The sequence below is a fragment of the Pseudophryne corroboree genome, chromosome 5 (assembly GCF_028390025.1).
Source record: "Pseudophryne corroboree isolate aPseCor3 chromosome 5, aPseCor3.hap2, whole genome shotgun sequence".
In the NCBI taxonomy this organism is placed as follows: Eukaryota; Metazoa; Chordata; class Amphibia; order Anura; family Myobatrachidae; genus Pseudophryne; species Pseudophryne corroboree.
Window position 1 is genome coordinate 560,349,827 of NC_086448.1, and position 16,484 is coordinate 560,366,310.

At 44.6% G+C, this 16,484-nt stretch overlaps 1 protein-coding gene across 1 annotated transcript in view; it reads right to left on the reverse strand.

The window, feature by feature from the left end:
- Window positions 1-7,933: 7,933 nt before the first annotated feature.
- Window positions 7,934-16,484, reverse strand: part of ALDH5A1 (aldehyde dehydrogenase 5 family member A1) — a 46,677-nt gene continuing 38,126 nt past the window's right edge. The window contains exons 10-11 of the mRNA XM_063923270.1: window positions 8,572-8,602; window positions 7,934-8,339 (exon numbers count right to left, since the gene is read on the reverse strand). Of these exons, the coding sequence (XP_063779340.1) occupies window positions 8,294-8,339; window positions 8,572-8,602 (77 nt within the window). The 3' untranslated portion in view covers window positions 7,934-8,293. The remainder of the gene's footprint in view (window positions 8,340-8,571; window positions 8,603-16,484) is intronic.

Sequence of the window (16,484 nt, forward strand, 5' to 3'; positions counted from 1 at the left end):
CTTTCAAGTATGGATTGAGGGATTTTAGATTTAGAATTGGTCTGACCGAACCGTCCGGTTTCGGCACAACAAAGAGGCTCGAGTAGAACCCCTCGCCCCGCTGGGACAAGGGAACGGGAACAATGACCCTCTGTAGACACAATTTTTGAATCGCTGCCAGCACCACCTCCCTGTCCGGAAGAGCTACTGGTAATGCCGAAATGAAGAACCGGTGAGGGGGTATCTCCTGAAACTCCAGTTTGTATCCCTGAGACACAATCTCTAGGACCCAAGGATCCAGGTCTGATTGAATCCAGACCTGACTGAATATTCGTAGACGGCCCCCCACCGGTCCGGACTCCCCCAGGGAAGCCCCAGCGTCATGCGGTGGACTTGGTAGCAGCAGGGGAGGACTTTTGGTCCTGGGCGCCTGAGCCTGCAGGAGGTTTCCTTCCTCTTCCTCTACATTTTGAAGCGAGGAAGGACGAACCTTTTCCACGCCTGTATTTATTGTGACGAAAGGACTGCATTTGCTGATGTGGTGCCTTTTTCTGTTGTGTGGGAACATAAGGAAGAAAAGAGGACTTACCCGCAGTCGCGGTCGAGACCAGGTCAGCCAAGCCGTCCCCAAACAAGACAGTACCTTTGAAGGGTAGCGCTTCCATAGCCCTCTTGGAGTCGACATCAGCGTTCCATTGATGGATCCACAATGCCCTCCTGGCTGATATCGACATGGCATTGGTTCTTGAACCCAAGAGACAGACGTCCCTCGCTGCATCCTTCAGGTAATCTGCAGCGTCCTTGATATAACCGAGAGTCAAAAGGACATTATCTTTATCAAGGGTATCCATATCATTAGCTAAATTCTCAGCCCATTTAGCAATAGCACTACTCACACCCATACCGACGCCACAGCAGGTCTGAGCAATGCACCCGAATTAGCGAAAATGGACTTCAAAGACGTCTCCAGCTTACGATCCACCGGATCCTTGAGAGCTGCCGTGTCAGGGGACGGAAGTGCCACTTTCTTAGACAAACGAGATAGAGCTTTGTCAACATTTGGAGACGCCTCCCATTTTTCCCTGTCATCAGAGGGGAAAGGATACGCCATGTAAATTCTCTTGGGAATCTGCCACCTCTTATCCGGTGACTCCCAAGCCTTTTCACAAAGAGTATTCATTTCATGAGAGGGGGGAAACTTCACCTCAGGTTTTTTTCCCTTGAACAAGCAAATCCTTGTTTCCTGTACCTCAGGTTCATCAGAAATGTGTAAAACATCTTTTATAGCCACAATCATGTACTGAATACTCTTAACTAACCGTGGATGTAAAGCAGCCTCAGTGAAATCGACCTCGGAATTAGAGTCCATGTCGGTATCAGTATCTACCACCTGAGTAAATGGCCGCTTTTGCGACCCGGATGGGGTCTGAACCTGAGACAAAGCCTCTTCCATGGACTTTTTCCACAACTGCGTCTGTGACTCAGACTTATCTAACCTCTTTGATAAAGAAGCAAAATTTTAATTTATCGTACTGAGCAATGCGAGTAAATCAGGTGTCGGCTGCGTCGACAGTCCCATATCTAGCCCTGCATCCGCTCCCCCAATAACCTCCTCTGGTGAATAACATTCGGCCTCAGACATGCCGACACGTAGTACCGACACAGAACAACACACAGAACGTCCCAGCTAGGTGACAGGCCCACAATGAAGCCCAGATAGAGGACACAGAGGGAGTATGCCAGCTCACACCCCAGCGCCCATATATCCCAAGAAAAGATATATGTACCCAGCGCTGCTTTGTAATGATAATAAGCACCACACTGCGCTCCCCCCCCCCCCCCCTTCTGAATATCTCCCCGTTACTTGTCTGAGGAATGTGGAGGTCCCGGCAGAGTCTCCCTTCAGCCGCGTGTTGAAGGAGAAGATGGCGACTGTGAGGCGCGGGACGAAGCTCCGCCCCCTTCCCGTTGTGCTTCGGCCCGCCAAATTTAAAAATGAAAAATGCCGGCAGGGGTTTCTGGAAACGGTGCCGAGGCACCGAAAATCTCTCTGCCAGCCCCAAAACTCCAGTAACATGCTGCCCAGGGCGCCCCCACCCAGCGCCCTGCACCCAGTAAATACCATTGGTGATGTGTGTGGGAGCATGGAGCACAGCGTTACCGCTGTGCTGTACCTTCCGTTACTGAAGTCTTCTGCCGTCCTGAAGTCTTCTGATCTTCTCATACTCACCCGACTTCTTTCTTCTGGCTTCTGTGAGGGGGTGGCGGCGCGGCTCCGGGAACAAGCAGCTAGGCGCACCAAGTGATCGAACCCTCTGGAGCTAATCGTGTCCAGTAGCCGAGAAGCAGAGCCCTTAACTAAGAAGAAGTAGGTCTGCTCCTCTCCCCTCACTCCCACGCTGCAGGGAGCCTGTAGCCAGCAGGTCTCCCTGAAAATAAAAAAACTAACAAAGTCTTTTCTAGAGAAACTCAGGAGAGCTCCCCTAGTTGTGCATCCAGTCACTCCTGGGCACAAAGTCTAACTGGGGTCTGGAGGAGGGGCATAGAGGGAGGAGCCAGTTCACACCCAGATTAAGTCTTTTAAGTGTGCCCAAGCTCCTGCGGATCCAGTCTATACCCCATGGTCCTTTTGGAGTCTCCAGCATCCTCTAGGACGTAAGAGAAAATATCTTTAATAGCCACAATCATGTACTGAATACTCCTAACTACCCTTGGATGTAAAGTAGCCTCATTGAAATCGACATCAGAATCTGAGTCTGTGTCGGTATCCAGTGGCGGATACAGGGGGGGGGGCACCAAGGCACGTGCCCCCCCTGTCGTTTAGAGATTTTTTTTTTATACCGCGGACAGCTTCAGTTCGCTAGGCTCCGCTTTCAGCAGCTCTGCCTCCAGCATTCTTCTTGCTGGGCTAAGCTTGATCTGAGCACCTCTGCAGTGCAGTGCAGAGGAGCTCAGCAGCCACAACGCGGATGCGTGACAGCTCAGCCCAGCCGTCAGCACCCGGAGGAGGTGGACCCAGTGCTGTTGAGAGACAGCGCAGCTCCGCTGCAGGGACTTCCGGCCAGGTCAGCCACTATGACCACAACAACGCCGTTGCCGCGGTCCGGATGCCCAGCGGGCCACGAGGTGAGCACTGACCTGCTTTCATTAGTCTGGGATTGGGGAGTAGCGGTGCTGCTGTGTGCAGGGAGAAGGGCCAAGAGGTGGAGGTTAAGAGACTGCTGCTGCTGAGGTGAGGAGTGGACGGAGGTCGGCTGCTGCTGAGGGCTGGGGAGGGGGTGCTGTGAGGAGCAGAGTCGCAGTGCTGTATGGGCTAGGTGTGGAGCAAGTGTGGTTGAACTTCGAGAGAGCAGAAAGGTCAGGACAGAGGTGGAAGTAAGGAGACTGCTGCTGCCACCTCTGTCATCCACTCCACACTCAGTCACCCACTTACTCCCCGTCACCCTCAGTCTCTCTCTCTCTGTCACCCACTTACTCCCTGTCACCCTCAGTCTCTCTCTCTGTCACCCACTTACTCCCTGTCACCCTCAGTCTCTCTCTCTGTCACCCACTTACTACCCGTCACCCTCAGTCTCTCTCTCTCTCTGTCACCCACTTACTAGTACTACCCGTCACCCTCAGTCTCTCTCTCTGTCACCCACTTACTCCCTGTCACCCTCAGTCTCTCTCTCTGTCACCCACTTACTACCCGTCACCCTCAGTCTCTCTCTCTGTCACCCACTTACTCCCCGTCACCCTCAGTCTCTCTCTCTGTCACCCACTTACTACCCGTCACCCTCAGTCTCTCTCTCTCTCTGTCACCCACTTACTCCCTGTCACCCTCAGTCTCTCTCCCTGTCACCCACTTACTCCCTGTCACCCTCAGTCTCTCTCTCTGTCACCCACTTACTCCCTGTCACCCACAGTCCGTCTGTCACCCACTTACTCCCTGTCACCCACAGTCCATCTGTCACCCACTTACTCCCTGTCATACCGACAGTTTGGCGAGCGCAAATGAGCCCCTTGCGGGCTTGCTGCACGTCACACTATTTTATTCTACCTGTAGAATAAGTGTCGGTATGCCGGCTGTTGGGATTCCGGCGCCGGTATACTGAGCGCCGGGATCCCGACAGCCGGCATATTGAAGACCACCCACTCACAGTACCAGTTAGCAGTCACATTATTATCACATATATGAATGAGTCGCCGCTCTGCCCGTATGGAGCCCGAGTTGGAATTGCCGCTTGTTCCGATTGTGTGTTCGGTCACCACTTGGCCCTCACACAGAATGGGCTACCTTAATTAGGTCAGAGACTCCCCCTGCAGTGAGCGGTGTCTTGATGTTGTGCACAGTTCTGAGAGCCGGGCGTTCCCGGCTGTCTCTACTACCGCTATCCTTACTGCTCAGGCCACTGGAATTGTCGTCAGTCTCTCTCTGTCACCCCCTATCTCCCTGTCACCATCAGTATCTCTCTGTGTCACCCACTATCTCCCTGTAACCCTCAGTCTCTCTCGCTTTCTCTCTTTGTCACCCACTATCTCCCTGTCATCCACTCCCTCCACGTCACCCACTACCTCCCCAGTAACCCACTATCTCCCTGTCACGCTCTGCCTCTCTGTCACCCTTGCTTCTCTATCATCCACTGCCTCTGTTACCCACTATCTCCCTGTCACCCTCTTCCTTTCACTATCACCTCTGCCACCCACGTCACCCGCTGCCTCCCCAGTCATCCACCATCTGCCTGTCACCCCTGCCTCTCCCTGTCACTCACTATCTCCCTGTCACTCTCTGCCTTTCTCTGTCACCCTATACCATCACTCACTGTCACCCACAGCCTCCCATGTCACCCTCTGCCTCCCTTTCACTATCTTCCTCTCTGCCACCCACGTCACCTGCTTCTTCCCCAGTCACCCACTATCTGCCTGTCATCCACTGTCTCCCTGTTACCCACTGCTTCCATGTCACCTCTGCCCCACTCTGTCACCCACTACCTACCCAGTCACCCACAATCTCCCTGTCACTCACTGCCTCTCCCTGTCACTCCCTACCCTCACCCACTGTCTCTCACTGTCACCCTCTGCCTCTCTCTATCTCCTACTCCCTTTCCCCATCCCCCTTTCCTGCCACTCACTGCCTCTCCCCCTCACCTACTGCTTCTCCATTTTCCACTATCTTTCCCTATCACCCACTGTCTCTCACCATCATCCTCTACATCACCCACTGATTCCCCCTGGCATCACCCACTTCCTCCCCTTGTCACCCATTCCCGGCTTTACCCACTGACTCTTACTATCACCCACTGCCTTTCCATCTCCCACTATCTATCCCCATCATCCACTGCCTCTCCCCTGCGTCACTATCTCCCAATCACTCTCTCTGTCCTATCATCCTCTGCCTCTTTAAGGCATCACACTCTTCCCCATTATATGGATACTGCATTCCCTTTGAGGCCACACCCTTTGTTGAGAGGTTATACCCTTGTTGCAAGGCCAGGACCACTTTCCCAGGGGCGTTCTTACTTTCTGTGCGGAAAAAATAATACCCACACTTTTTTGCCTGTCATGGTGCCCCCCCTGTCATTTTGTCCTGCATCCGCCCCTGTCGGTATCTATATCTGCCATCTGGGTAAATGAACGTTTTTGTGACCCTGAGGTGGTCTGTACCTGAGACAAAGCGTCCTCCATGGATTTTCTCCATGTTTGTGTCTGAGAATCAGATTTATCCAGCCTCTTAGACAATAAAGCCACATTTGCATTCAGTGTACTCAACATATTCACCCAATCAGCAGTCGGCTATGCCGACAGTCATTCCCAAATCCTTCTCTGCGCCCCCAGTAACTTCCTCCGGGGAGGAACACTCAGCCTCAGACATGTCGACACGTAGTACCGACACACCCACACTCACACCGGCCAAATCAAGGGGACAGACCCACAGGGAAGCCTGTAGAGAGAAACACAGAGGGAGTATGCCAGCTCACACCCCAGCGCCCATATACTACAAATAAATAATATATGTGGACAGCGCTGTAATATAAGATCAAAAAGCACCAAATTGCATGTGCCCCCCCCCCCCGTTTTGCTCCCTTGTTACTTGTAAGGAGCTTGGAGGTCTGAGCCAGCGTCTCTGCAGCGGCTGTGGAGAGAAAATGGCGCTGGTGAGCTGTGCGGCTAAGCCCCGCCCCTTCCTGGCGCGCTGTAGTCCCGCTTAATTTTGAATTTATTATTCTGGCGGGGGTATTGTATACGGTGCCCGGGCACCGAATATGCCTCCTGCCAGTTAAATTGACCCCAGTAACTGCTGCCCAGGGCGCTTTCCCCCAGCGCCCTGCACCCTATGAGTGCCGTTGGTGATGTGTGTGGGAGCATGGAGCGCAGCGCTACCGCTGCGTTGTACCGTTACTTAAGTCTTTTGCCGTCTGATGTCTTCTGTTCTTCTAATACTCACCCGGCTTCTTTCTTCTGGCTTCTGTGAGGGGGGTGACGGCGCGGCTCCGGGAACAAGCAGCTAGGCGCACCAAGTGATCGAACCCTCTGGAGCTAATGGTGTCCAGTAGCCTAAGAAGCAGAGCTCTTAACTAAGAAGAAGTAGGTCTGACTTCTCTCCCCTCAGTCCCACAATGCAGGGAGCCTGTAGCCAGCAGGTCTTCCTGAAAATAAAAAAAGCCTAACATGTCTTTTCCAGAGAAACTCAGTAGAGCTCCCCTAGTGTGTGTCCAGTCACTCCTGGGCACAGAATCTAACTGAGGTCTGGAGGAGGGGCATAGAGGGAGGAGCCAGTTCACACCCAGTCAAAGTCTTTTTAGTGTGCCCATGTCTCCTGCGGATCCCGTCTATACCCCATGGTCCTTTTGGAGTTCCCAGCATCCTTTAGGACGTAAGAGAAACTAATTTAGTTTGTCCGCTATGTCATTATCATTTTTGACTAAGACTCCCAACTTATCTTTTAAAAAGGCTTATACTCTCCTTCTTTAATCTCTTGCTGTTGATGTTTTTAAAGATTTTTTTGGGATTCACTTTGCTTTCCTTTGCTACTAGTTCTTCAGTTTCTACTTTAGCCGCTCATTTCTTTTTTGCATATTTTGTTACAGTTCTTATGGTGCTGAAATGACTCCGCATTCCCGTCAGATTTGTATTTTTTGAATGCTTTAGGATAACTTGTCTGGAACTTGTAGATTGTAGTTTGTTTAAATCAAACAAATGGTAATTTTGCAGTGCATTACTTTATGGTTGTGTTAAATGGAAATTATACAACTTGATGACAATTTACAAATGGTAAAAATCAAGCAAAATTTATATCCCAAGACAGACCAGTTGCTCATGTGAATAAACATATATATTTCTTAAGCAGTCAGAACTTGTACAAACTCCTCCAATGATTGGACACTTTTGCCCCAACTTTACCTTTAAGAACATAAGACCATCCCAACACGTGGGCTGCTTTTTCCCAGTTCTGTTGATTTGTACAGTCTATAATATTTTTCTGAATAATGTACAGATTTTTGTTTTTTATAAGCATGTGTCTGTCTTCAGGACACCTTCAATAATTACTATAAAAAAACTTTCAACCCGCCAGAGCAATTAAGATATACAGCTCTCTCTGGATTGCAAAAACAGCTTTTCTGTACTCTTTGCATATCCCTGGACAACAAAACTAAATATCTGTAAATGATTATATAAAGCGCAATGGAATATGCTGGCACTATAGAAAAATAGTTGATAAAATAAATGAATGGCTGAAAGACACATTAAGACGCCAAAAAGTTAAAACTATTTAGTAAGAAGTTTTAGAAGTTATTGTACAACCCAGTGTATGAAAGTATTCTGATGGCGGAAAATCTATTTAATCAAGTATTATCTCACAATTGTATTATACAACATCATTTCCATGTGCATCAACCATTCAGGTGACCCGTACCTACTGAATGATAGGCGACACCATTAATACAATAACCAAGAAATACAAAATGCTGAATCCTTAAAGTAAAATATGTTGTTTTTATTATTATTACACAGACAGGAAGAGTACAGTACAATAATAATATGTATTATGTCAGTTCAGGTATTTACATAAAAAACAGATACAATAAGAATATAGCTACACATAGTTGTGGATGTGACTAGCCTAATGGCATTAGTTTTTCCCAAAATGAATACATGTCATTTCACATTTATCCCAGTACAGATTTGGGAGTTGTTAATAGTTGTTATTTTGAAGTACAGCAATAAATATGTTTCTTACCATTACTTGAAATTATGCCTTATTCAGAGTCTGTCTGAAACGAATCACAAAATTTGTGATTCCAACCTGGTTAAAAGTCAGTCGAATCTGCAAATCTCAAGCTGTGACTACATCCCCTCCAATGACGTCAGTACAGAGAATGCTAAAGTCGCAGCACAGAATGGAAATATATTGAAATTAAATGGCTGAATAGAACATTTAATAAGTGATTTGGATCATCATGAAGCAGACAAAAGATTTAAATTAAGTTCTCCCCCCCCACCACCACCCCGCTCATTTTAATGAATGCGCAGGATGCCTCTCACTGAGGTCATGGGTTCAATTCTCACCATGGCCCTAGCTAAGCAAAGTTTGTATGTTCTCCCCGCACTTGCCTGGGTTTCCTCCAGGTGCTCTGGTTTCCTCCTGCAATCCAAAAATATACTGGTAAGTTAAATGGCTCCCAACAAAAGCGTAACTCTAGTGTGTAAGTGTGCGTGTGTGTGTTTGCGCATGTGTCTCAGGCAGACTAGATGGGTTTTGTGCAAAAACGGTACAGTTTAGGGACTGCTCCATAAGTTGTAATGTATTTGAATAAATGGGTGTTTATCACATTTGTGACCAATCATTGGGGCTAATTCCAAGTTGATCGCAGCAGGGAATTTTTTAGCAGTTGGGCAAAACCATGTGCACTGCAGGGGAGGCAGATATAACATGTGCATAGAGAGTTAGATTTGGGTGGGGTGAGTTCAATCTGCAATCTAAATTGCAGTGTAAAAATAAAGCAGCCAGTATTTACCCTGCACAGAAACAAAATAACCCACCCAAATCTAGCTCTCTCTGCAAATGTTATATCTGCACCCCCTGCAGTGCACATGGTTTTGCCCAACTGCTAAAAAATTTCCTGTTGCGATCAACTTGGAATTACCCCCATTATCAACTTCAATCATCACTTACACCGGGGTCAGAGCTAATACAAGTCAGACCCCTCCAGGAAGTGGAGTATGAGATTTTTTGGTGGCCATGTTATGTGTTAACTTCAGACTACAAACCCTTACTGTACTTTTGTTATGACTTGATGCCCACTTCCCGCAAATCCACACCAATTCCAGCCCCAGACTCATCAAGCTAGCCTTAAAGTCTGGAAATTGAAAACAAAGTCTCAATTTACACTCAAGACTGACTCTGAAAAAGTCCCAGTATAAGATGTACAGAAACAAATTGCCACACACATTGCACACACCAATCTGAACTTATATCTTTATTTGGTTCATGTCAATGGGTGGACTTTAAACATTTTAATTAAAAGAAAAATATATATATTTTGTGCTATATATACATATCTCTCTCTCTCTCTCTCTCTCTATATATATATATATATATATATATATATATATTTCTTCTGCACTACTTCATGGCAGCCATTACTCTGGGATTGCATCCCATCCACCTAGTTCTAGACAGGAAGTTTTTTCACACTTCAGGGACCGCCCACTTAGGGTATATAGAGCTACTCCTCCTCTTCCTCCTCAGTCTTTTTTTCTGTCTCCTAGTCAGGACAGTGTGGTTGTTTGTTATTTTGTTCCAAGGGCTTACCTCATTATCTATACCCAGTAAATGCGCCTCTGTGTAGCCGCGATCTGGATGGGGTGGCACCCTGGGGAAAGGCTGGTGCACGGCAGTTTTTAAGGCCAGTCAAGTAAGTGCCTGTCTGTATGTTTCACAAAGCCGGATCGCTGCTGGCTTTCCTCTCTCCATTTGCAGCCACATGTGTTTTTATGCTCCCTGACCCTGCAGAGCAGCCGGCAGAGGTGCATGTGATGGCTGGTGGCTGTCCCAGGAAGATGGTCCGAACATATGCCCGCCCTAAGCAGTTCCTGGCAGCTAATCAGCTTTGGGCATGGTTAGTATTTGGATGAGAGACCATCTGGGAATTACAAGGTGCTGTAGGTTTAGTGCATTGTGGCTTGGACTATGATGAACAGTCTTGGAAGAGAAAATTTCAGGACTTTATATACAGATATATAATAGCTGTATATTTTCTCATAGAATATGTTGGAATTACAGCGCTGTGGTGCATTTATGGGCAGATCTACATAGAAGGGAAAGTCTGCTTTCTTAGCTTATGAAAGTTCCCTGCTGTTTGGTAGCAGGCTGAAAGTGACCTCAGGATAGAAGTAGGTCTCCTATGCCACCTTCTATGCAGCAATTTTTCTAGAAGCCAGATGTTTTGTGCCAGCATGGTACTACTGTGGTAGATATTCTACAGGAATGCTGAGGCAGACCTTTTGCCAAACCTTCAGAATAAGCAGTCGATAACTACTATGGGTCTCCTGCATCTATGCCAATAGGGGGCAGTCTTCTGATACTTGTCAGGCATTGGCAGGAATCTGTGCAGAACAGATGAGTTCAGGATGTAGTATCTCAAAGGTATCAGATGGAATTGCTGGGGTTCTAAGAAGGAATCATTTTGTGAAAAATGAGGTTACAGTTGTGAATTTGAAAGTCATGGTGCTATGACAGTATACAGAAATTAGCTCAAAAGCTGTGGAGATTTTGTCAAGTCATCTAAGATAAATTAGAGTTTTTACTCTTGTATATTTCTTTTAGAAAAGTATACAGGGGGTTCAGAACTAATCTGGATCTCAATACAGCTTGGTGAAGATAAGGTTTCCTATGGAAACACTGAAATCTATTTTGACTGTTTTAAGACGTTTTTACTGAAGATGTCAAATCTAAATTAAAGTACCAATTCCCTTTACTATTGTTTGTTATAAATGTGGTACAAGTCACTTTGTGTGCAATAAAAATTATATATACTTGGGATCATTTATGATGGGGTGGATATTACCCATCAAGTAATTTATCAAGAGGAGCATTCTATAGTATCAATACATATGAAAGATGCCTGTTCTCAGGTGCTGGTATGCAGGGGATATATTATAAATATCTCAGATTCTGCATCCAAGGCAAAACATCTTCAGTTCACATGTCTTCCCTTTAAAGTTGACAACATCCCCAAGAACATTTACAAAGCTCCTTTGTGTCACTTAATGCTTAGAAGAACAAAAGGAATAGAAGTTTGACAGTATTTGAACAACTTACTATGTTGCTGAAAAGTCCAAAATAATCAATGAATTATGCTGTGTACAGAACTCTACAAATCCCTCAGTATTACAGAAGGATAATAAACTGGGAGAGAATTCAGTTAAATCCACTTCGACAAATACAGTTCTTGGGTGTACAAGTGGATACTACAGTAAGTAGTCCCTCTGTAACGAGATGTGGAAAGATTCAAGAACTGTCCGCATTGGTACAAGCATGTGACATTACATACTGGACTACGTTTGCTGGGAATAATGGGCCAGATGTATTAACCTGGAGAAGGCATAAGGAAGTGATAAACCAGTGATATGTGCAAGGTGAAAAAAGGCACCAGCCAATCAGATCCTAACTGTTACATATTGGAGCTGATTGGCTGGTGCCTTTATCACCTTGCACATATCACTGGTTTATCACTTCCTTATGCCTTCTCCAGGTTAATACATCTGCCACAATATCCTCAAACATAGACCTATCCTTTGAGCACGATGGAGAATGAGAAAGTTATAATAGAACTTGCTGAAGTACAGCCAAGAAGGAACCTTCCTGAATTACCAGTTAAAGCTATGTCGGGCTACAAGAGACTTTGTCTTGACAAACAGGTCCGGATCTAATTCTAGAACTTCCTTGGCAGAACACCACTGCTTGGTATTTACAATCGATGCAAGTGCAACAGGTTTGGTAGTACGTCTATTGCAATAAGGTTGTCAAGGTTTGGACTTGTCAGGAGAAGAGGAGTACTTCAAACCAGCGAGACATAAGGGCAATTTGGAACGCATAAAGCTGTCTAAAATTATTCTCAGACAACGTGGCGGTGGCACAGTGTTTAAATCAACGAGGCGGCACCAAGAGTCGAATGCTTTAGAAGTGACAAGAATTTTTAAACTGGGCAGAGTGTCATCTCTGTTCTCTGTATGTACCAGGGAAAGACAACTTCGTTGCAGACTTTCTCAGCAGACACGAGGTGTTGCCAGGAGAATAGGAGGTGGACGCAAAGATATTTCAAGTGATTGTAATAAGGTTTGGATGGTCGCAGGTGGATCTAATGGACACATTCCAAAAAAAAACAAACCAAAAAAAACCCCCAAAACCCTCTTTTCTAGGATCCACCTGCTGTGAACAAGCGGATTAGACATGTTTCTCCCTAACATGGAATTTCACACTGGAATATATGTTCCCTCCTTTATTCCTACTATTGCTTGTGTCATTTAAAAAAAAACAAAAAAAACCCCAAGTAATTCTTCCTTACCGGCAAAGGAGAGTGGTTACCAACAATGGTGAATATGGCAGCAGAGGGTCTATGGATGTTACCACTCACACCAGGTCTATTATGCCCGGGTCCAATATTCTATCTAAACTTGAACATTTTCATTTGATGATATGGAAATTGAATGAATTATTAAGAAAAAGAATTGTCTGAACAAGTTGTTCAGTTTCAAGCAAGAAAGAAGTTATCCTCTAATTTATTATAGGATCTGGAATACCTTTTATCTCATGGGCCGAATCTGAATTTGATTTCATGAGAGTTGAAACACCCCAAATATTAGTTTCTATATGATGGGTTGAGAAGGGTCTGACTGTATCAACCATTAAGATACAGATAGCAGCCTTGAGCATGTTGCTGGATAGGAAACGGTCTGAAGACAATTTTGTCAAAGGTTTCTGTCAAGCTATGAAAAGGTCCTAGCCCTATGGGATCTGAATCTGATACTGAACTTTAGTCAGAAGGGTCAGTGAATTACAAGTGTTATGGGCCTTTCTGCCCATATCTTAATATTTGCAGATAAGGATGTTCAAAGAACAAATACAGCTTCTTTACCAAAGATGGTGCAGCGTTTCATTAAACCTAAAAGTGAGAAGAAAGAACTTGTGACAAGCACTTTTTGTCTATTTGGATAGGAGTTAAAAACTTTCGGTAAACAAAGTATTTGTTTTACATGTAGGCATAAAGAAAGGTGGAGGACCCATGAAGCAACCTTTTGCCAGGTGGATCAAGGAGTTAATTATTTTTGTGTATGAAGAAATTAGTCATAAAATCTGAAGGCACACTCAACCAGTGTTGCAATTTCCTGGGTTAAGGACGCTTTGGTATCAATGAAAGACATGACCAGTAGCCAACTGGCCGTCTGTTCACACTTTCTCTAGTCACTATGCTCTGGATTTGGCTGGCGCCCACTTTGACAGTGATGTCCTTTGAAAGGGCATTGCGATGAATGAATAAAATTGGGTAATTAAGCATGAATTTCTGCTTGCTGGACTATTTGTTACCCTCCCTATATTATGCTTTGGTATATCCCAGAGTAATGGCTGCCATGAAGTAGTGCAGAAGAAAACAGCAAATTATATTTACCGATAATTTCATTTCTTCAAGATACTTCATGGCAGCCTATAATATCCCTCCCTTTTTTAGTGTGTTTTTTCACAGGAACCGAATGTGAGGAGACACTCAAAAGACTGAGGAGGAAGAGGAGGAGTAGCTCTATATACCCTAAGTGGGCGGTCCCTGAAGTGTGAAAAAACTTCCTGTCTAGAACTAGGTGGATGGGATGCAATCCCAGAGTAATGGCTGCCATGAAGTATCTTGAAGAAATGAAATTATCGGTAAATATAATTTGCTGTTATCTCTCTATCTGTATATTCGGCACTCCAGACTCAATAGCACATTATAGCCTGGTGCCCTCTCATACAAAGTTACTTGTTTCCCTATGTGTGTTCGTGAGCGGCACTCTGCAGACTTGCAATTACAGGTCATCACCCCGTCAAAGCAGCAACGTTTCGGTGTTTATGCAAACCATCAGCAGGCTTACATGTAAGCCTGATGACGGTTTGAATAAACACCGAAACCTTGCTGCTTTGACGGGGTGATGACCTGTTTGTAATTGCAAGTCTGCAGAGTGCCGCTCACGAACACACACACACATACATATATATATTATTTCAAAGGACTAATCCAGAGCTTATCCTCTAATTACTTTGCCAGCACCAAATTCTGTGTTTGCAGACTGCAGACAATTATAACTTCAACAAAGTCAATGTGAGTTATTTATTTCTATAACTTTTACTGACCTACGGCTCGCTAGGAGAGAAATAACTAATTGAAGACATGTGAGTTGTTACCATACAACTTGATGAGTAAGCCTCACTATTTAAAACTGAAAGATATTATGAGACACCTCAGTATCACCTAAAACAAGTTCCCTTTTGAAAAGACTGTAAATAAGCTGTTTGTCTTTTTTAAAATAAGCTATGTTTGTAACTGGTATAAGTTTATCTATTTAGAAATGGTACATGTGTTGTAATCAATTAATATGTGCACTGATTGGCTGAAGTCAGCATAAAATACAAGGTCCCGTCACCAAGGCCAACCTTCTGACGAAGTCATATGACGAAACGCGTTGGGGTGTGTCCTGGTGACATGACTGCCGAGTCCTGGATCGTCTCCCCTCCGTGCCTGAGAGCAGCGGTGTCCCGGCGTACTGAGGTCTGTGGTATGAAGCCAGTGGTACGAGTCATGGGGGCCTGACGTTACATCGGCGGTTGGTGGTGCGGATGCCAGGAGTGTGTACATTTAAAACAAGTGGTTATCTAAGTCTACTCAGGAATTCTGAGGTGTTAGGAAAAACTAAATTGTGTATTTTAACGTGTCTGTGAATAAAAAGCATATTGCACTATGAAGTGCTCCTCTGATTTCCTTTTTAGATAGATATATTAGATATAGATATAATAGATAGATATATATATATATATATATATATATATATATATATATATCTAAGTTCCACTGGGGCAGGGACTGATGTGAATGGCCAAATATTCTGAGTATGTGTGCGCTATATAAATAACTGGTAATATATAAATATATATACACAAACAAAGAAAAGCATTATTATCAGATGCACTGGCACCACAATGCTTGTTAAAATAACTCATCTTTATTTGATATACATTAAAATCATTATAGGGACAGGTGAAATATTAAAATAGTGTTATTAGAAAAATAAAGTGTGATATTAAAAACTACAAGACTTCTTATCGTTAAATTACAGAAAATTTGCTGTCGACACTCCTATTGTAATGCTGATGCACCTCTCATTTTTATGTTTCTACATATCCTATGGGATATCATGTGCGCTCTTTTGAATTTATTTGGTGTTATCGTCTCCTGTTTGACCTGTATTGATTTATTCGACATCTCTTCAATACAAATATTGCATTAAAAAAAAAAAACTACGAAACTCCGATCAATGTTTATTCAAATGTGTAATTATTCACAATAAATGGCTTTATATCCTATAGAATCTGTGTGTTTTTGTGTCCTTATTCTTTTGTTTATATATATACATACATACATACATACATATATATATATAATGCAGTGGGGTAAGACGGCACTCGAACAGACTTCTTAGGCAGTGTGAAAAAAGGTCAGCTTTATTGTACCGACATGTTTTGGGGCTATACCCCTTCCTCAGGGCCTCAACAACCCTTACTGAACCACAAGTGACACATATATACATCATCAATGACAAACAATCAAACAGCCCAAATGTAACGAGGGAGCGCTGTTGAGCGTCCGGACGGTCAGGATGGCGCCGCCAAGCAGGTGAGTCACATTTGGGCTGTTTGATTGTTTGTCATTGATGATGTATATATGCATCACTTGTGGTTCAGTAAGGGTTGTTGAGGCCCTGAGGAAGGGGTATAGCCCCGAAACATGTCGGTACAATAAAGCTGACCTTTTTTCACACTGCCTAAGAAGTCTGTTCGAGTGCCGCCTTACCCCACTGCATTGTTACTGGAGGAGTGGTTCTCCTGGGATGGCACCACAGCACCTTACACCTTTATAAGATGAGTGCTGGGACTTTTGGAAATTATATATATATATATATATATATATATATATATATATATATAATGTGTGTGTTTGTATATATCCCTGTACTGGGCAGCAAGCTTTCAATGTTGTATTCTTCTTATCACCTTTATATTGCAAATATGTGTTCACTTGTAACACTTCCTATGCATCTCTCAATATACTGCAACAAGGTATAGATGCTGCAGGCATTGGATACATTTTTTCATCTGCCTACAGTAGTCTGCTGTTTCCATACACACTCTATGAGTGTAGAATCTGTGTGCGCTTCTCTTTTGGCTAAAATCAAGTGTAGTACCTGCTTGGTGAAGTATCTGTTCTTACACTGGGAGC